Source organism: Colius striatus, chromosome 1 (assembly GCF_028858725.1).
Source record: "Colius striatus isolate bColStr4 chromosome 1, bColStr4.1.hap1, whole genome shotgun sequence".
Taxonomy (NCBI): Eukaryota; Metazoa; Chordata; class Aves; order Coliiformes; family Coliidae; genus Colius; species Colius striatus.
Window position 1 is genome coordinate 121,339,439 of NC_084759.1, and position 20,831 is coordinate 121,360,269.

General features: G+C 47.4%; 1 protein-coding gene across 3 annotated transcripts; it reads left to right on the forward strand.

Moving 5' to 3' along the window:
* Nucleotides 1-32: 32 nt before the first annotated feature.
* TMEM39A (transmembrane protein 39A) lies at nt 33-20,775 on the forward strand. 3 transcript variants are annotated; one of them, XM_062005193.1, is made up of 10 exons: nt 292-348; nt 637-752; nt 11,929-12,107; nt 13,645-13,867; nt 15,247-15,330; nt 16,720-16,862; nt 17,743-18,091; nt 18,908-19,095; nt 19,602-19,722; nt 20,206-20,775. In XM_062005193.1, exons 3-10 carry the CDS (start codon nt 11,995-11,997, stop codon nt 20,437-20,439), a joined length of 1,455 nt encoding a protein of 484 aa, XP_061861177.1. In that variant the 5' UTR covers nt 292-348; nt 637-752; nt 11,929-11,994; the 3' UTR covers nt 20,440-20,775. The 3 variants fall into 3 exon arrangements, with proteins under 3 accessions (XP_061861185.1, XP_061861177.1, XP_061861168.1); XM_062005184.1 differs by lacking the exon at nt 292-348 and adding an exon at nt 450-540; XM_062005201.1 differs by lacking the exon at nt 637-752 and having other exon boundaries at nt 33-348.
* The last annotated feature ends 56 nt before the right edge of the window (nt 20,776-20,831 follow it).

Here is a 20,831-nt window from a genome sequence, read left to right on the forward strand (position 1 = left end):
GCGGCGCGGGCAGCCGGCAGTGTATAGGGCCGCGCCGGAGCGCCGAGCCCGGTCCCGCCCGCCTCCCCGTCCCTTTCTCTGCCTGCCCTGCGGGGCGGCCGCGGCTGCCCGCCTCAGCTCCTGCCCCGCCGCGGGGCGCCGGGTGCCGGCGGGCAGCGGCGAGGTGGGTCTGCCCGGCGGGAGGAGGGGCGCGCCGCGCCGCGGGGCACCCGCCACCGCAGCCTCGTTCCCCGCCGGCGGGCCGGGGGGGGCTGCGGGCTCTGGGGCTCGCCGCCGGGCCGCTGCTGCCGGAAGGGGACCCCGCTGCCGGCTGATGTCCGAGCCGCGCCGCCGTCCGCGCTTGAATGTGTGAGTACCGGCCCTGCTGCTCGCTCGGGGCAACTCCGCTCCGGGAAAGCCCGAGCGACCGAGGCGGGCGGCGGGCTCCGTCAGGCCGGGCGGGACCCTGCCGCAGCGGCGCGGGGCCAGGCGGCCGAGCCGCCTCCCGCCGGAGCCCTTTCAGGCTGCCCCGTGCCTGCGGGGCCGCCTCCCTGAAACTCGGTACGTGTGCGTGTGTGTGCGGTGGGGAGGCTTCTGCTGGCTTTGTTTCGTCCCGCTGGTAAGTTACGACGCTTGGCCCCGGCGTTCTCGTTTTAGACGTTTCCTGACGTGTCTAGGTTAAAGCGAGAGCTCCGAGCGCGTTGCCGAGAGGCGGATGCTCCGGGGGAGGGGGAACTGAAGCTTAAAAGCGAGGAAGTTGTCCGGGGTCACAGGTAGGTTTGCTTTGGGCTTTTAGAACGCTGTCCCTATGTAATCAGTCCCACAAAGCAGGTAAGAGAGGGCACCGTCATATGAAAAATGAAGAGCTATGGCAATCCTGTAAGTCTAGGCAGCTCTAACCCCCCATAAAGTACCGTTTCCAGAATGGGTGTTGGTGCATGTCTCTATTGCTGTTCTTTTTTGTACTTTAGAAAACACTGTTTCAACCATCCTCCGTTACATAGGGTGGCAGTTAGGGCAATAATTTTCCTGCTCTGACAGGGCAGGGGGGTCGAACTAGATGGTGTTTTGAAGCCTCTTCCAACCGTTAAGATTCTGTGATTCTATCTCCTTCATTGCTCCAGCATCATTTTAACATGTGGACGTGTAATTGAAATAGAGGCAACTTAGTTTGCAATTTATGGTTGCTCTAGTACATGCTTTTTCCTTAGGAATAGTGGGCCTAGCATACCACTGGCATCTGTTAGGACTGTAAGTGGAGGAATGAGGTATCTGTACTACAAAGTGTAAGTCATAATGTTTTTGGGGAGCATGCATCTCTTCTGTAACCAATCAGATCTATTAACTTGCTGTGATTAGAAAAGATTTTCTCGAGAGCGATGTGGTAGTATGGAAATGGGTCTGGAATGGCTCAGCTCCAGTTTCACAGGATGCTGAGAGCAGAGCAGGACAACAGTCCTTTAACCCCCAGTCTGCTGCTTTGCTCACCTCCTGACACTCTTGTTGCAGGAGTGGCTTTGGTTCCCACGCTTCCTTTCTCCTTCCAGCTGCTCCTCCTTCAGCCAAGGTACTTGATATCGCGGTCAGATGATGCCATGCTGTTAAACCCTGGACCCACTGGAGCCAAAGTGGTAACCAGGTGATGAGGACCTCTCTATGCTGAAACCTCATCCGCTCCTTATTCCTTATCGGATTGGAATTTCTTCAGGTGTAGATGCAGCTACTCCTTGTTTCTGTTCTTGAGCCTCTTTGGCTCAGGTTTTGCAGTGCACACCAGCACGTGGAGTGGGAATGCTGTCCAGGTCTGATTTATTTGGAATGGCAATGAAGTTCGGGTAATATCACTGACACAGTTAATTTTGTCCAGCATGAGGTGTACTCCTAGTCTCAAGACCATAGAACATCTGTGTGCCACCTGTACAGCTTGTTCTTGGCTGTCTCTTTGCAGACCTATGGACTTGCAGGCATTTGAAACCTACTTATCAGAAGGTGTGAGTATCCACACCCTACTGACAGAGTTGTCCTTATTGCCTCAACCTGAGCATTCAAAATCATTGGTAATTTAGAAAAGTCAAGCCTTTTAATGTTTTTACTTTTTCTGTCTGTAAAATGAGGATAAAACATCTTGCTTCTGACTTTTTCAGAGTACGTTTCTCTTCCGCTTTTATGAAGGTAAACTCTTTTAAGAACTTCCAAACAGGTTAATACCTGGCAGAGTTATTCTTTTCACAGAGACACTAAGGGCATCCTATGGTAGTTCAAGAAGTAAAGCTATTTCCATCTTGGTGGCCTGTGTATATCAGCAGTATTTGTGCTGATGAAACATCGCCGATATAGTTGTACTGTTAACTATTATTCAGATGCAGACCAACTTCATCACTTTTTTTATCTATGCTTTATTCAGACACTGCTTTTTGGTTTGAAGTTTTAAAGAAAGAAATATGTATGTAGTATTTTAGGGGAAAAACTCACACCTTTTCTGCTGTTTTTGGAATTGGGCAGCACTGAACAGATATCTTTCTCTGGAAGTGTCTGCGTTGCAAGTTGACTCGGATAACTCAAGAGTGGATAGTTATAAAACTTGACTTTTTTTTTCCTTCTGCAGGCATCAAATCTGGATGTTTGAGAATACAGCAAGAGCATATATGTTAGAAATGTTTATAGTGTCTTCCAGTTCCTATAAGTGTTCAGTTTAGAAGCCAGTCACACCACTCAGTATGACTCTTCTAGAGCTAGAGCTCATAAAGATGAGTATGGTGCAGAACAGCAAGTCAGCATCGATTCTGAGGCAGTCCTATGCAGTCTCAGTGCTTTCCATGTCCTTCAGTATCACGAAATCCTGGGAAAAAAAGTTTTCTTCTGGCAATTAGAAGCATGTGATTGAGTTTTAGTTTATGCATGTGAAACTTGAGTTGGAGGGGTTGGAGTCATACTCTGGATTTAAAGAAGAGATGTGTGTTCTTTTTAGCGCTGGAAAAAATGAGAGATTTGGCTGAAGTTTTTTATTGTTAGAACATTTGGTCTTAAAAGAATTACCAATTTCCAACCAATTTTTTGTTGTTGTCTGTTGTGAAATTTTATGTCCTTGCATGTTTATGGAGTGAGAAATACAGAGAAGGGTTGAATTTGGCTTGCAGAATCTACTGAAATGTTTGTGATCTTTAGACTTGAGTGTTACTTATCTGTTGTACTTAACAGAATATCATACTGCACAATTATACATGTTTTCCTTTCAAGGCCTAGTTTTTGTTCTCCTTGCACTGCTGTTCAAATGGAGAACTGATACAGTTCAGCAATACTGTGGTGCCAGCTGACATACAAGAAAGCATAAGGAAGATGCAAAATGAAGACAGCCAACCTTCTCCTTTCAGTGATATCCTTTCCCTTTGCCATCTCCTGAATCTGCTCTCTGGCTGCAGAGTTTGGCCTGTCACGGTAATGGATGGTGCCACAAACCTAACACTCTCCTCCTCTTTGTTCACCTAACCACAGCAGCTCTCATTTGCTGGTGGAAACTTTACTCTGTTTATTTCTAACTGTACCACAATTAGATAAGCACTAGAGCTTTTAGCAAGTGGATTTTGAAAACCAGAGGTAAATCTCTAATAGCTCTGTGAGAAGGGCAAATAGTTCAGGAGCTAGCACAAATTTGCCTGAAAGATTTCCTGCCTTTCTTTGTGGGATGTAGTCGTTGGAGAGTCATTTCCAACTTTTTTTTTTTTTTTCCCTTTCATTTTGGCTTTTTTGGGCTGAACATGTTGCAAGCGGAAAACGAGACTTCTGGTGGGAAGTGAGCATTGTGCAAGCTGATCAGAAAAGCTGTGCTAGCTACGTGCTGCAGCAGCACCCCTTTAGGGTGGGCTGGGGGGGGGGCAGTGTCAAAATGGTTGGTTTAATGTACAATTATAATTTCTGTGGCCCAGAAATACCCACAAGGGAAAGCGTGTGCAGATTCAGACAGAGAAAATAGACTTGGTATAATTTGTTATACCAGGGATTAGGATATTCTATTGCATTTTCCCAATCTGCTACGTTAGTTGCTCTGCAAATGGTTGTAGGAAGCTCTGAGCGCTGCCTACCAGAGTAACGCAAGTTACGGCCTTTACCGTTTTGAGGGGAACTTATGTAGCAGTTATTTAAGGGGCAAGTAGAAGGGAATTGATGCATTCTCATGTGTGGTTTATACTTTCATGCAATTTAATGGTTTATGCAAATTATGTTTTATTTAGAACCCTCTGCAGTAATTTTGCTTTTCTGTGGTATATGCAAATCATTGTTGCATTGATGCTTTCCGATATGAATCCCAGTGCAATGACTTGGGATAAGGCTCAAGGAAGTGTTTCTTCCTTGTGTTTTGCTCTATGCTTTCCAACTCATTGCTAGAGATGGCAGATGCCTGCCTTATTTTTAGCTATGTGAGGACAAAATAGAAAAATCCTAGTGACTCCCCATGATTTGTCATCGTGGCTGATCTCCATTACATTAAACATAGGGATTGGCAGAGGAGCAAAAACAGCAGGAAAGCTGCTTCTGTTTGTTTTTTAAAAAAGCTTGTCTAAAGCACTAAAATAATACTGTAGAAAATATTCACTGCTACATGCAGAGACCCTTGGGAGGAGAAATACTTGCTGAACAGTTTATCCTGCTTCAGATAAGGAAATTGAGGTCTAAATTGGTAAACCAACTTTCCTGGAAGTCAGTTGAAGAGGACAGATTAAAAAGCAGAAAAGTTCCTGGCTTGCAGTCCTGTACTCAGGCCATTAGACCACATGGTATGCCTTCAGGTTGAGGAGAAGAATGCATCTTCTGGTGGCTGCTTGGGTGAAAATTGTAAGATGGGCTCTTAAGGCAAGAGCATCCTTTTTTTTTTTTTAACTTCCCCTCTAGTGGTGGTCTGTTTTGCTCTGTCATAGCCCAAATTCCCTTCCTTTCCCAGTCACTGTGTGTTACATGGTGTAATGGAGGGTGATGGGTGGCTGTGTTTTAGCAGCCCCATGCCTGTACAAAGTGTTTACTGAAGAGCTTTGGTGCAAGATGTACTTAGGAGTGTGTGTTGATAAACTGTATTAACAGCCAGCTTTGATTGCTTTGCCCATATTGTTTGTGTCTGCTAAGACATTGTCCTTGTGATTACTTCCCACCTGGTGTCCCTTTCTAAAATGAACTTTTGTTTCTGTCTGCAACAGGCACGTGGATTTGGAACTTAAAACTTTTGTGGCGTTCCATACCCAATTCCTGGTTTGCATCTGAAGCTGAAACTCTCCTGAGCTTTCAGATAACAGTGCAGATTATCTTTGAGAAATGTATGTCTAGCTCAGTAATTCCTGCCAGCTCTTCAGTCTGAGCCTCTCACTCTGGATGAGGCTGGGCTTGCTGTCCCTTTCAACACACGACTTAGAACCATGGGAACTCCAGGACCAAAATAGACCATGACCCAACTGGTCAGGCCTGCATTTCCCTCTTCTGCTGGAAAAGCTCAACTTTGCAGTTCTGTCTTGCCTTCACACAAGAACAAGACAATGCTTTCTTTCTTCAAAGATGCATTATTTGGCTATGAGTGTTGCTGTATACACCACAAGAAGTCAAAGAAAATGTTCATGTCTTGCCAACTGTGCGATACTGTTGTCTTGGTGAGAAGTGTGTTATCAGCTACTCTTAGCTGCTGAGCCCCAAGGATCTTGTGTTGTGGGGCTGGGGTATTTTTTTTACACTTATTTTTTCAGTTGTCTTCATTCATGGAATTATTATAGTAAGACTTTAATGAATTACTAAGCTGTTTTCTTTGACCTCCCGCAGCAGTTAGTTGCACAGGGTAATTATATGTTTATGAGGTATTACTTTATTACTCTAGGAATCGTGGCTTTGTCCTCGTACTTGGCAGAGGTTCATTAAGAGTGCTTAGTGTGTATTCTTGTTTCGGCCATATTGCAAAGGCTTGAACTCTGTTCTGAAGAGGGCTGTCTCCTGCTTACCTCTGGAAGTCTCTTCCTCACACCCTCTCAAGTAAGGCCTTTGAGGGGATTTTTAAGGAATGTGTGGGATTTGGGTTGGAAATCCTTCTCCAATTCAAAAAATTGCTTTCTCAATCACTTGGATAAGATTTTTTTTGCCTAGAGTATTAAGAACTTAAATCCTTGTTCCATCCTTAAAAAGCACGGCTGCAAAATGAGGGGAACCGAGCTTACTGCACTTTAGCCTGGAGAGGCTTTTCTTGGAAAACTTCTTTGTTCTTGTTCCCATTTTTGTTGGTGAGTATTTGAAGTACAGAGGCAACTGCAGATGGCAAGTGCTGCCTTCGCCTTGTAGACCTTTTAGTTTCCGTACTTATTTGCCTGCTTAGCTCTAGCCTTCCTTGCTGAAGATGCCTGAGATGACTCATATGCTTGCTACCTCCACCCGTCAGTATTGACACGTGTGTAGAGATAGATGGAGCCTCTCCGGGTGGAGTTGTGCTGTGTCAGAAAGGCCTACACTGACTTGGTCTTGGCTGGGTTGGTTTTGTTATTACAGAGGAGATTCTCGGTTCTTAGTCACTGAGCAAAAATGAGTCTTGGTGCATCACCTGACAGTGGTGATTCACCACTTGCCTCACATCCTCCTCGCCTGAACCCTGGGCCGCGAGGGGTCTACCTCTCTCCACACCAAATCTTCCTAGTCTGTCACTCCATTGGTATGAGGACGTGGAAAATGTGCTGACTCGGGAGACCTCAATCCTAACCTGTTTTGCCTCCCAGCCCTGGGCCAGGTGGCGGGTGTGTGTCTTTAGAGCTAGCCGGAGTTGAAAGGTTGTGTTGACTTAGTGCTGGGGGAGCTCTGTGGAAGCTAAATATTTAGCTTTCCATCTGATAACCCCAGGTCATTTCCTCCCTTGCAGCAACCAAATGCTTTTTTTATTCCCAAACCAAGTGAGGGCTTCTACAGAAGCTTTGTGGCTTTGTGGCGTTTCGCCTGGCAGATATGAGGGCGCTGACAAGGTGGCCTCGTGGCTGAGGCATGGGTGCAGCCTGAGCTCTCTGCTTGAGTTTTTTGGCATTATATTGGGTGAATTGGTTACCAGCTTTGTGCCTCAGTTTTTTTCAACTGCCAAAATGATTTTATTTAAATAAATTAATAGAAAGCTCACCCTAAAAGGAAGTAAAGTTAAGCTGTCATAACTAGAACTTGCAGCAGCTCAAAAGAAAATCCACCTTATGGATGGATTTGCTGGTAATTCACAAAGAATATTAGGATTCCTGGACAAATGCAAGTTTGGGATTAGGCTGACCAGCTACAGCAACTTGAAGTGAGGACACTAGTAAGCAAGAGACCTTTTTGCACTGCTTGTTTCAATTTCAGAGACTGTTGGGGGTGGGCAGGAGGAAGAGAAGAAAGTGCCGTTTGTCTGCCAACTGAAAGTTGCAACTGTTATGGCATATATTTAATCCCAAAGGTTAGAGGATCATAGAATCGCCCTATTTTGCTTCTCCCAAAGGTTGGAGAGTCTTACCTTATGTTCCTCTTCCTATCCTTCCAGAATTTTTTTCACCAGGGACTAGTACCTATCTTTTGCAGCCTTACAAACAAGGTTTTATAAATAAGCTCCTGTCTGGGACAGTGAGTTGTTTCTATCCATGGAGTGACCACAGAAGCTGTACAGGTGCTGGCTGCACTGTTCAGTGTCAGCCTTTGTGGTCTGGGAGCTCATGCCTCAGAGCTTATCCAGATAGTCCAGTTCCAGGGTGTATGTTCTTTTTTTGAAGGAAAATGACCTAGAAACCAGAGCTACTGAGAGCAGGGGGACAGGTGGCCACTGTAGCAGGGAGGAGGAATTGCCAGATACCTGTGCTGCTGCTTCCGTGCTCCTTGGCTTGTACTTTCCCTGTGCCATTCCTGGTTCCCTTATCCTTTTGTGTCATCCTTGATGCTAGCTGTGGTGTGGGTTCAGGCTGTTACCACTACCCCCTGGCAGGGCTGGGAATGGCAACGGTGTTTTGTCAGTGTTGGTCATTCCTGTGCCTTGTGTCCGTGCCCTGCAGTCGTGTTGCCTGCCATGCCTCCCTACGAGTAAGCACTGCACAGCTGGCAGGTGTTTTCCCATGCCTGCGTAGCCATAAAGCACAGGCACCGCAAGTGGAAAGTGTTGCTAGCAGCCCAGACAAGGCTGGGAGCCTCTGTGGCAGAGGAGGAAGAGGAGGAGACAGGCAGAGCTGCCTTTCTAACAGCCACAAAGGCAACGTGTTGCTTCACCAGATACATCACATGCTCACTCGGCAGGAAAAAAGCAGCATTGATGAAGACGCAGACCTGTGGTCTTCTTGAGCCACATTGCTGCAAGTAAGGATGGCCATGTTTCCCTTTCTGCTCTTGAGAGTATCTGGTTGTAGGACTTGTGGAGTCAAAGGAGAGTCTCTTGAATGTTTTCCAGGCTCTGAGAGTTCTCACGCCTCAGTGCAGCGAGTTTCCCAAGAGGCTTGGAGTTTTCTCCAATTAAAAAATGTTAATGCCATCAAAATAACTATCTGAGCATTGTAGCTTTTCCAGCAAAGAGATGGGGAACCAGGCAGACTTTTCATTCTGATGAGTCACTGGCTCTCCTGATTTGCCTCTTGTAAGAGCTGTTTGGGCAGCTGCTGATGCAGGAACATGATTTTGAGTGACGGTCCCCAGGGAGCAGGACAGGACTGTGTGCTGATTCGACTCTCAACTAGTGGATAGTTTGTCTGCCTAGCACTTCATCTCTAGAGCCACGTTCACAGCTGTGGTTTCTGCCTGCCTTGATCCTGCATCATCGGGATAGATAGGGAGGAGGCGTGTTGGTACAGAGAAACTAAATGTCCCAAGCACTTTCTGTAGTTCTAAAAACATGAATTGGAAATCAGAGGGTCTGATGCCTTATGTTCCTGGATCTTCTTATCACCATGTCACAGCTGAAGGTTTTGTCTCTGTCCTGAAGAAAGAGTGTGGTCCCTCTCTAGGAGCCGAGAGCTGTCCATACCCATATCTGTTCCTTGTACATGGACAGGACTATTGCCCACTCTTCTGTAGCTGGTCCCTAAACCTTCTTATGTGGTTTGGTTTTTTTTTCCTGTTGCCCATGTCTGCCTGAGAGAGAAGATCTTGGAAGCTAGGTAATTTCTGTTCTGGGGATGTGGAGGATGGATGGACTAGAAGTATGTGACATTTTTGAGGGAAATAATAGCCAAACAGGGAAGAACAACATGGAACCACGTGAATGGAGTCTTGTCAGGAAAAGCTTTTATCTTCCATTGCTCACTTTTTGTGCCCATGACTCTATGTAAAATAAGACTGCCGATGGGCCGGGTACTCAGCAAACAGAGAAGGGAGCCTGGTAGACTCCCAGCTCGCTCTGCAGGCACTTTATCAGTACTTAATATGACTTGGATGCACACAGGAATCTCATCTGTTGGAGTAAAGGGTCATGACACCTCTTTTTTTCTTCTGTTAGCATATTTTTTGCAGTATAATCGCGCCTTTGTTTATTAATTGAAAACTATAAAAAGGCTTTTTCCCATGTCTCTCTGCTCAAAAAGGAGAGCTGTTGATTGGTTTAAGGCCAAAAAAAGCAGACTTTGAGTCAAACTGATCTGTAATCTCCCTGCTTTGTTTAACTTTATCTGGGGGAGCTTCATTTTTGTGTGGCTAGTTCTACAAAACAAAAGCAAACAACAAAAAAAAAAGGCATGGTTCTTAGGCGGATTCTGCTCTAACAGTCTATCGAATTTGATCAGACTCCAGTGAAACCAAGTTATTTAAAGTTTGGCTTGAGGAACTGCCCAGTCTATATGTTGTTGGATCACTGTGAAAGGGCTTATTCAAGTGCATTTAAAATGTGATGTTAAGGAGGGCTTTTTTTCCACAGTTGTTATTTAATACTGGTAGAAACCTGCATTTTACTGGTTTGCAAGACCAGAGGGTGAAAGTGTGATTACTTGGTGTCCAAGAGTCTATATTGGCAAGCATGTGAAGCATACTAGTGGGATAACAGTAATGAGAGCTATTAAATTATTTACATGAACGTGGCTTGAAACACTTTCCACCGTTAATACCACTAATTAGACCACCAACGTATTGCATCCGTTATCGTAAATATCCTGTAGGTTGAATCAGACCAATTGTTTTAGCTTCTCTACTCCCTCTACTAGTTTAATTTGGCTTAAAATGCTTTCAAAGTTGCTTCTTTTAGAGGGTTTTTCCTCATAGGGGTTTTTTTTTTCCTTCACCTTATCTGCTTATGTAGTGGCTGGATGCCCAAACTGAGTGAGTTTTGTGTTGGCCGTTGCTGTCCCTGCTCATTTTGTGCACGCAGGAGAATTTTCTTGTGTTTATATTCAATTCCTGAAATATAAGTATTCCCAAGTGAAACTCTAGAGCATCCTAGAGAAGGTTCTCTGAAAGCTTTTAGTGTCTTGACTAGAAAGGTAAAGAAGACTTCAGTTCTCTGTTGTGTTGTCCTAGGGGTTATAGAGAGAGTTTTGAAGTCTGCCAAAACACATTGTTTTCCTCCAAACTGAGGCTGTCCAACGTTTGCTCTCTCCTTTCATGCGATTTCACAACTCTTTTTTTTTTTTTCTTATTTCCCCCCCACCTCTAGGATCCCTGTTTTACTTTTCTTTCTTTTATGCCAATGGCCTTCGTAGGGTATGTGGAGGAGCGTTCATCTCTTAAAACATCTTGGCTTTGAAATTTTGAGAATGGGTTATTAAGAGCAGATAAGAAGGACGGGAGTTTCTAATGCAAAGGACGATTCTTTGAGGGAGTTTTTTAGCATGGTTCTCCTGCACACTGTGTTCATGGTGACAGTGGTGTGACTCATTGAGCAAACTTCCTGGCATTTCTGCCAGCTGTGATTTCTCAGGATTTTAAAGGAGATGATAACTGAATTATAAATAGACGATGAGTTCCACCTGTAAATTTTCAAGCCAGATCCAGAGTTTCCCAGAAGGTGGGAGTGCTTTTTAGGACCTTGGGCTGGTTGCTTTTTAGGACCTTGTAATGAGATGCTTGCTCAGTGTTTTGATTCTGTACTGCACGTGTGCTTGGAATGACTTCCAGATCTGTACTCCAGTTCAACCCCTCATTCTTTTATTTGTGCCAGCCTTACCTATCAAACTTACTTGACTGCTGAAATCCTTGCAGTGTCATGTGGGAAGCCAATGAAATAAAAGCAAAATTGTATGGGAAGTGATTAAAGCCTGTGCAGGAGGAACCACCTTCATCACTGATATTCTAACTTACCCAGCCTCTCTCATGCTAGTTCATTTTAAGGAACTGATTGATGTAAATGTATTCACTTAAAATAAGTATTTACAGGCTTGCTGTTTTTTTGAAGGCTGGGATATGTGGTCGCCTTTGAATTACATGCACTCCTGTGCCTTTTGGTGCACTGCTAACTAAAACCACTTTTAAACGGACATTCTTCCATCATGTCAGTTGGGCTTTCTAAGCACAGGAGGGAGCTGAGCCACACAATTAACTTCCTGGAGGCCATTCTGGTCTGTTCAGAGCTCTGGCAGAGGGGTGTCCAGATTACAAGCGCTGTGTCGGGTGGTTAAAAAGCCCTAACCAAGCTCTGGTAGCTCCTTGCACCAGGATGAGGAGAAGGCTTTCCCCAGGTTTTGCTTATGACGCAGGGCACATGGTTGTGTGGTCCCCGGCACTGGAGATGTTGTGTGGTGGTGCTTCCCAGGCAACAGGAAGCACTAGCAATCGCTGGAGGCTAATTTAAGCAGCTGCTTTTTAAAGACACAGTGCCGGTGGCGTCCCTTCTGCATGCGGAGGCGGGAGCTGAGCTGCTGCTGAAAATGGCACGGTGTTTGTTGTAGGGTGGTGATGGGTGTCCCGCAGGGCTCCGCATGCATGAGAGTGGCTTCCTTTTGCACAAACTAGCTTGGCTGAACCAGGTTGAACTGGCAGCTGGCGGCTTAAGCGATGTTTCTGCCTCCTTTGCAGACCTGGGAAGGCTTTGGGGTCGTTGTCTGGGCGTCGGAGGCACTGGAAGTGGATTGGTTCCTGGTCATGCCCGGTGGAAGGAGGGGACCCAGCCGGCAGCAGCTAAGCCGTTCAGCTTTGCCTTCTCTCCAGACGCTGGTTGGTGGGAGCTGCGGAAACGGTACCGGTTTGAGAAACAGGTGAGGACAAAGGTAGGGTTGTTGAGACACCTGCGGCAAGGACAGTGCTGAAAGCTCAGAGCTATGGTCCACTCTGAGCTCTGTGAGGGAGCACAGCTTCATGGTGGAAGCGAGGAAGTGGGAGATGGGAATCTCGAGCCCTCTGCTGTGGCATTAGGAGATGGCTTGTCCAAGAGGGGACATGCCTTGCGTGACAAACCTCTTCCAGCTTCTCTTGTCAGCTCTGCTCTGGCACATGCTTCCCTTTTGACTTTAAAATCAGCCTTATGGGGAGAGCTGTGGAAGTGGACTCAGCCACCCTTCACTGCTCTCTGTGGTCAAAACAGCCAGGGGTGGAAATAGCACAGTTTGTCTTTCCCTGGAGCAGTTCCCAGAGCAGTGAGTCCTAGCAGACAATGAGTCCACGACACTCTTGCTTGCTTACCCGCAGTGCCACGGGGAGCTGGCGTGACATGTTAGAGCTCAGCTGTGAGCCCCCTCCTACACAGTAGAAGGGCAGGGCAGGAAGATGCCTATATTGTGTTTTAGTCCTGCTAGCTGCAGATGAAACTAATTCTCACAGTTGGCAAAGCTCATCTCCATTTTATGGGGAAGTTGGGGGCTGAAAAAGGAACACACAGTGACATTTCGATCTCTACATTTGGCATAGAGACTAAAAAAGGCTCAGTGTTACTTCCTTCCATACAGAAATTAGTGGCAGACTAGAGAAGCTATTTGCTGCACATTGAGGCCCTGACCTACTTGGTATAGGTTCATCCCTACAGAGTGGAGCAATCCAGGCCGTTTAGCTCTGTCCTTTAAAGACTTCTTTGGCTGGGACAGGTGGATGGATGGCACAGTCTTAGATTCTTGAGGAACAAGCAGCTGTTGGGACTACGGAGTCAGTGCCTCAGGGTCCTGGTGGAGCATGGCTTATCCTGATTTCACAGTATAGTTTGTCTGAAATTCATCAGTTCAGTCTGCTGGAGCTTCTAGTTGTCCTAGCCTCCTTTGAAGGCTAGGAAAGAAGGAAGTGAGGCCAGCCTCTAGGAAGTGGCTAAACTCCTCCATTCCATTTCTTGTTTCCCCTCTTTTTAAGAGGGGAACTGTGAGCAGAAAGATGATGGGCACTTTGCAGTACTGCAGAAGGAGGCTGGGTGCTACTGCGATGTCCTAGTGATGGGTGGAAGGAGACAGCGTTCAGCACTCGCTCTGACACAAAGTCCTCAATATTGGGGTTTTTTTGTTTGGAATTGCTTCCTTGCTTTGTACCTCTGTTTTTCCACCTACAAGTTCACCAAAGTGTTGCTGGGCATGTCACAGCACCTCAGGCAGACATCTCTGCTGTCTATAGAAGATGCTGGGTAAGGGTTTTGGCTGAGCTAAGATGATGAAGCTCACCGCCAGTCTTGCACCAGAAATATGAATGCAAGACTGCTGCTGTCCCTCCTCTAGCAATGCCCCGTCTCAAATTCACAACCTCAGGCACTCCCAGTCCTGGAAAATGGTAAAGGTGGTGTAGAATGTTTACCAAGTGAGTGGTATTTGTCTGCTTCAGGAATGGTAGTGCCATCAGCCTCTCTGCGCCTCCGATCACGTCGCCGATTACTCCAGAGCCTGTACGTCACTGCCGGATCCCTGAACTGCCACTGGATGGGAGCCTTCTCTTTGAATTCCTGTTCTTCATCTACCTGCTGGTAGCCCTCTTCATTCAGTACATCAACATCTACAAGACTGTCTGGTGGTACCCGTACAATCACCCTGCTTCCTGCACCTCACTGGTGAGTTCCCTCAGCAAGTGCCATCACTCGTGTTTTGCCATTACACAGCTTCTTTTCATGCTTCTTCAGCCCAGAAATCACCAAGCATTTGACATAAGTGGGTGAAGGGAAGTTCACATGCACCCCCATCAGCCAGGGTCATGTCATCCCCCATTTTACAGGGGAAAAAATACATGGAAGGTAAGAGAGAGAAAGAAAGAGGTATCAGCAGGGCCCTTTCAGCAGAAATGCCTTGCAAATACTTCCATGGCCTAGCCTACCCCTAGGGTTTGAAGTGGAGTTGAGACTCCAGGAGCCTGCTGTGGGAGCCCCTTCCCAGTAGAAACTGAAAGCCTGACAGAAAAGCCTGAATGAAAGTTTTCATCAAGATGTTACAGCAGGTCAGCAGCAGAGGTGTTGCGGAGGTGGGTCAGATCCTCAACTTTCCAGACTCCTCGGTTTCAGACTTCTTCCTGGCCTAATAAGCTGCTCAACGTGGCGGTGACGTGTACCTGAGTCACCAGACACCTTGTCTGAGTGAAAGTAGCCCCTGAAGTGCTCCTCCGGTTTATGCTGTGTCCCTGTGCTTGGAAGCACAAGGTGGTTCTTTGGTTCACTATACCAAGAGGTGGTGCTGGTGTTCCAGCTATTTATTTTGCCTTTAGCTGTGCTGTGCTAGACACAGCTTGCTTTGAGGAAAAAGCAGATTGATTTAGGTTTCCTACTTGAAAGGATGTAGAATGTCCTATGTTTGTTCCCATCAGAAATCAAGCATTCTCATTTACTCAAAACTTCCTTGGGGTCCCAGACTGCAATGTTCAGCATCTGCTACCTGTTCTAGCCAGAACACATTTGATGGCCTCACTGAAAAGCCGTAAGGGGTCCAACCAAGAGCTGTATCTAACTTCATACAGCTAGAGCCAATGTTAATTTCTAATACAAGTCTACAGCCTGTGAAGGTGACATTTCTCAGATCAACTTAATTATCCAGGAGCACTAGTCATTTGGAGCCCATGTGGAGAGACCAAGAGCTCAAGTGAGCTGGTGTGCTCACTCTGGATTCCAGTTTGAGATGCTCTTGCTCTGATTGCCCAGTAGCTTTTCCTGGGAGAACTTGCAAGCTGTTCTGCGCAGTAGGATCCTGGTCCTACATCTCCCTGTGACCCCAAAAATACTTGCCTGAAGTGGTAGGTTTTCAGTGGAAGTCTCTGTAGGGGAAGGAACCTCCACATGGGGAAGACCTTCTGGAGACATTATTGTATTACTCCCTAATTACTCTCTAATATAGAGACTTGAGGAACGCTTACATGAGGTCCTAATGTTCTCTCAGCACACCACCCCATCTGAGTGGTTTCAGAGTCCTTTCCCCTGGTGAAGACCTTCTCTTTTTCCTCCTTCAGAACTTTCACCTCATTGACTACCACCTGGCGGCATTCATCACAGTGATGCTGGCGCGGAGGCTGGTGTGGGCCCTCATCTCTGAGGTAACATTCCCACTGTTCCCTCTCCTGCCTGTAGTACTGAAGAGCACCACTACCTATGGCCTGAGGAAGTTCAGCCAAGTGGGGATAGCTAGAGGGTTTCTTCTCCCAGAACAAGTCTGGCTGCAAAGGGCTAAGATTTTAGGGATGCACTTCTGCCCTGGAGTGTTCTCCTTGAGCCCATTCACATCCTGCAGTATGCGATAACTCTGTTGTCTCTGCAGGTAGAAGCAGATGAAATTGTCCCGCTTGCTGCTGTCTCTCTGCAGGTGCAGCACTGTCGCTCACTGTCTTGTGCCAGAGAAGTGGCTCAAGAAAATTGCAAATCAAGTAGCAGAAAGGCAAATAGGGAGGTTAGCCAAGACTGGAAGAATGAACAGGAGATTAGAGGGAAAGGTCAAGAGAAGGATGTCTGAGGTCACTAAAGAACAATAGGAATAGCTGATAGAACTGCTTTTCCAGTCCCATTTGTTCAATAACTCAGGTCTGCCCGTATTACCTCAGACTTTGAGACTTGCTCTGTATTTGAGTGCAGAACCTGGGCAAATATATATGGAAGTTCTGTCTACTGAAACAGTTAATGCAACTCCAGGCCAAGCAACTAAGCAATAAGTTTAAATAAGTGAAATAAAGGAACAGTTACATCCTGTTGAGTAGGTGAATGGAAAAGATGGGATCTCTGAAGTTCTCTTTTCATCTCCAGTTTGTGCCATTTTCATTTAAGTTCACAACCTCAGTAAAACCTCCCATATATTGAAGTTTCTGCATTGAAACCTTCCATGCAAGTTCCTGCACATCTCACCTATTGGCTCTAACTCCTAAGAATCTTTTCGTAGTTCTGTTGCCTTCTCCACTCAGGAGATTGCAGCAAGCTTGCTTCCTGTCCTTAGTGGTGCCTCCTCACTGGACTGCAGCCTGTATGTCCAGTAGAGTGGTGGAAATCTAGTGATTTACCATCTTCTCTTTCTTCCCTCACCCGAGAACTGTGACATTCCAGTTCTTTAAGAAAATGGTGAGATCTGGTCCTTTTAAAAGAAATAGCAAAAGGAAATGTGTTTTGGACTGTCCTGGAGCATCATCAGAGCAACTGGGGACTTGAGCAAAAGTATTTCTTACTTTGCACCTCTTGGTTTTCAGCTCTCTGCTTTAGTCATGGCCAACAACTTGTGCTTATTTGAAACTTTTGGATTCTGTAAATCAAGACTAAAATCAAAAGGCTTTCACCGTTGTATGAGAGTTAGTCTCCCACTTCTGGGAGAAAGAGGGCAGCCATCCCTCTTTTATGAGTGCCTCTTGGCACCTCTCTACCTGCTTCTCTTCTGCAGCCAGACGCCAATGCTCTTGTTCTAGCAGCAGTGCTATGGGGCTGCTGACTTTCTTTTCCATTTGCAGGCCTCTCAGGTAGGCGCAACGTCGACAATCCACTACCTGGTGCGCCTGGTGCTGCTCACCCTCTGTGGATGGGTGCTCTGCTGGACTCTGGTCAACCTCTTCCGCAGCCATTCTGTCCTCAACCTGCTCTTCCTGGGCTACCCGTAAGTGACATCAGCTTGCCCCTGCCAGCTGGCAGGAGCATAGCTCCTTGGGGGCGAGTGGCATGAGCCAGCCTGGGAAGACAGCCCTTGGCTGCAATCTGCGTCCTCATTTTGTGATTTAAGGGGGGAGGAATGGCGGGGAGGATGATCTGAGGAGGTGGTCCTGAGCTGATGAAGCAAATTACCCCTCTGTATGCTGTTTGCATGAGGGGTCTTTACTGTGACTGAAGACTGAGCTGTTGGGATCACTGGTTCCACAAATGAGATTTAAATAAGCTTCTCTCTATGGTTGTTAAAGCCACAGCCTCTAGCCTTTATCATAGAATCGCAGAATGGTCAGAGTTGGAAGGGACCTTTAGAGACCATCCAGTCCAACCCCCCTGCTAAAGCAGGTTCACACAGATCAGGTCACACAGGAACGCATCCAGGTGGGTTTGGAAGCCTCTAGAGAAGGAGCCTCGACACCCTCCCTGGCCAACCTGTGCCAGGGCTCCCTCACCTGAACAGGAAAGAAACTTTTCCTCGTGTTTAAGGGGAACTTTTTGTGTTCCAGCTTATGTCTGTTACTCCTTTTGCTGTCGCTGGAGACAACAGAAAAAAGTATCTCCCCATTCTCTTGACATCTACCCTTTAGGTACTTAATAAGTGTCGATGAGGTCCCCCTCTCGGTTTCCTCTTCTCCAGGCCAAAAAGCCCCAGTTCCTGCAGCCATTCCTCATCAGAAAAATGTTCCAGTGCCTTTTATGGAGGGGAAGAGTTGGCCACTGGCTTCTGGAATGAGAGTTCTTATGTGGTGTCCCTCTCATAAGGGCCACCATCTGTTGGGAAGGTGCCCCATGCTTTATGTTGAGACAGCCATCAGTTTTTTCTTTCCCTGCAGGTTTGGTGTCTATGTTCCTCTGTGCTGCTTCCACCAGGACAGCAGAGCACAGCCCCTACCTACGGACTGTGGGTACTTGGTACAGGACCAGATGGTGGATGATGGGGCTACAGCTGTCAGCAGCCTGGTCAAACCCAAAGATTTCCTCTCGCTCCTGTGGGAATCCCTGAGAGAACAGTTCAATAATCCTACGTCTATCCCCACGCACAGCTGCCCCCTGTCCCCAGATCTCATTCGCAATGAGGTGGAGTGCCTGAAAGCAGACTTCAACCGCAGGATCAAGGAAGTTCTCTTCAACTCTCTCTTCAGTGCCTACTACGTGGCGTTCCTGCCACTGTGTTTCGTGAAGGTACTTCTTGTCTGGCTCCCCGTGTGCCCCTGCCCGCCGTCTCCTTCTGACTGTTTGTGTGAATTGCTGCCAGGCCGGATTCCTGGTTAATTCCCCTTTTCTCTGTCTCCCCTTCGGCAGCCCGGATAGCGGAGCATGGCTGCATCCGGAGTGCACTAGTACTGCTCCTGGTTGGTGGATAGGTACTGCCATACATGTGATGCACCTCTAGTCCCATCACCCCACTTACTAACTCCCCTTCTCCCGCTCCCTGCCTTAGGCAGGTGGGTAGCTGTGTTCTTCCTAGAAAAGGGAACCCGTTGTTACCCGTCTCAGATCCAACATCCCGGCTTTCGAGTGCTTGGATCAGAGGCTTTGGTGTTAGAAAACAGAGCCAACGAGGACGCTTGGCAAGCTAAACCCAAGAACCCCTTGTCCATTTGAAGGTTGTATTTTTTTCATCTCTCAGTTTTCTAACTTGAAGGAGCTCCAGTTGTTGTAGTGAAATGGGCAGGGCTCCACAACCCATGTAGCAGTCTTGGTGCAATTGGTGCTCCTGGGGCAGTTCTGTGGCAAGCAAACCTCCTTGTTGGCTGCTGCTGGAGAAGGAGGAGATGCACCAGCTGCAGCATCGCCCCCCTGCCCTTTCTCCTTTTGGTCAAGGAGAAGGGAGTCTTGAGTGTTTCCTAAGCTGTAACCCTCTGAACTCACCGGTCTGAAAGCGCATGCCTGTGATGTGTGGTGTGGGTCTGCTGGATGCACACGCAGTACGTCCCTTGTTGTTCCTTCCTCCCTTCTGTGCCAGCAATGCCAAGGTCTTGTCTGGTCTCTTTGCAGAGCACCCAGTACTACGACATGCGCTGGTCCTGCGAGCACCTCATCATGGTGTGGATCAATGCTTTTGTCATGCTCACCACTCAGCTGCTGCCTCCCAAGTACTGTGACCTGCTCCACAGATCAGCCGCCCACCTTGGCAAGTGGCAGAAACTAGAACATGGTTCCTACAGCAATGCTCCACAGCATATGTGAGTGTGGGGTCAAGGAGGGGTTGGCATGACCAGCAAGGGGCTGACAAGACATTCTAGTAGATAAGCAAGTATCACCAGCACTTAACTACTGAGGATGCTTCTTCCATTTCCCAGAGTGCCGGGGGTCCCAGATGCAACTCTGCAGGTCTCTCTGCTCGCTAGAAACAGAATTGTCCACTTTAGAGAGCTGTCTGAGCTTCTCTAGTCGGTGTCAATTCTGTCCCAGAAACAAATGCTGAAATTCTTCTTGGCCACTGGAGAAGCAGCGTGTGCAGGGGGTGTCCTCCTCTGATGCAATGGACAAGGTTCTTGCCCTGGGAGCCATTTATTCACATTTCTCAGGCTGAGCCCAGCTGATGGGCTTGTCATCAGCTCTCCGTGCTTTTCCAGCAGGAGCTAGGACAGAGGCTTTGGGTTTTTTTAGGAGGCAGCTGGTTCCTGGGAACCGATGTCCAGGGAGGTGGGAGCACAGATGCTAACGCTCTGGCATTCTTTCCCTACAGCTGGTCAGAAAACATGATATGGCCGCAGGGAGTTCTGGTGCGACGTAGCCGATGCCTCTATAAAGCAGTTGGGCCTTACAACGTAGCAGTGCCTTCGGACGTGTCCCACGCCCGCTTCTATGCAAGTATCTCTTCTCCTTGCTTGTCGTTAAGGCTTGTGGGAGGGAGGAGAGGCCCAGGAGGGGAGCAGAGTGTGTGGAGCAAGGGTTCGGTGCTGCACAGCAGCCTGCTGCTGCTAAACAAAAGGCCTTTTTGCAGCAGAGGGTCTTTCCTGTCGAAGTAGTACAGGGATGTCTGGGCAAAGTGGAGCCACGGCTGCCTGGTCGCTGCTTTCTCGTCACGGTGACGCAGCTCTCCCATCGGGCAGTGGCATAGTCTTAACAGGGTCCCACTTAACATCTAGGGAAAAACAGTCAGGTGCGCTGGCTGGCTGGTGGGTGGCTTTGCTCCTATCCCTGCTTCTCAGGCAAAACAACCCTTCTGCGTGCCTTGCGGCTGGAGCGCAAACACTTCCGCCCAGCACAGTGGTGCCCACCAGCAGCGATACCCGTACCCCTCCCCACTTGGGCAGACACCAGAATCTGTCCTTTCTGTTTCCTTGCAGTTCCTCTTCCACCGTCCGTTACGGCTGCTCAACCTGCTGATCCTCATCGAAGGCAGCGTGGTCTGCTACCAGCTCTACTCGCTGCTGCGCTCGGAGAAGTGGAACCATACCCTCTCCATGGCCCTCATCCTTTTCTGCAATTACTACGTCTTATTTAAGCTCCTCCGGGACCGGATAGTATTAGGCAGGGCATACTCCTACCCACTTAACAACTACGGACTCAAGGCACACTAAGCCGGCCAAACGTGTACCCCCTTCTTTTTTGGTTTTTTTTTTTCCTTTTCTCCCTTCCTCCAGGGCAGGGAGGGAAGCTCAGAAGAAGAAGAAAAAAAAAAACCCAACAAAAAAACAAAGATATTTTCGTACAGTTCTATTTTTTTTCTTGCGGCGTTTATAAATATTTAAAATATTTTATATTTTGTATACTATTGTTTTTGTGGGGCAGGAAGGGAAGCAGTGGCAATTAAATGTCGCTTTATAAACAAGGTGTTATTTTATATATATATATAAAAAAATCAGTGTGTATATACCGTATATCTCTACCCATACATATATCTATGTGAAGCAACAGGATTGTGTCTGTGGTCACTGTTGTCTGCTTTGCTCACGCAGCTGCCTCGCTACTG

Excerpts from the sequence above, each read along its gene's own strand:
- TMEM39A (XM_062005201.1), top strand. The coding sequence starts at position 11,995 with ATGCCCGGTGGAAGGAGGGGACCCAGCCGGCAGCAGCTAAGCCGTTCA. Across the intron at positions 15,331-16,719 it reads TGTGGGCCCTCATCTCTGAG|GCCTCTCAGGTAGGCGCAAC; the intron begins GTAACATTCCCA and ends TTCCATTTGCAG. Across the intron at positions 19,723-20,205 it reads TGTCCCACGCCCGCTTCTAT|TTCCTCTTCCACCGTCCGTT; the intron begins GCAAGTATCTCT and ends GTTTCCTTGCAG.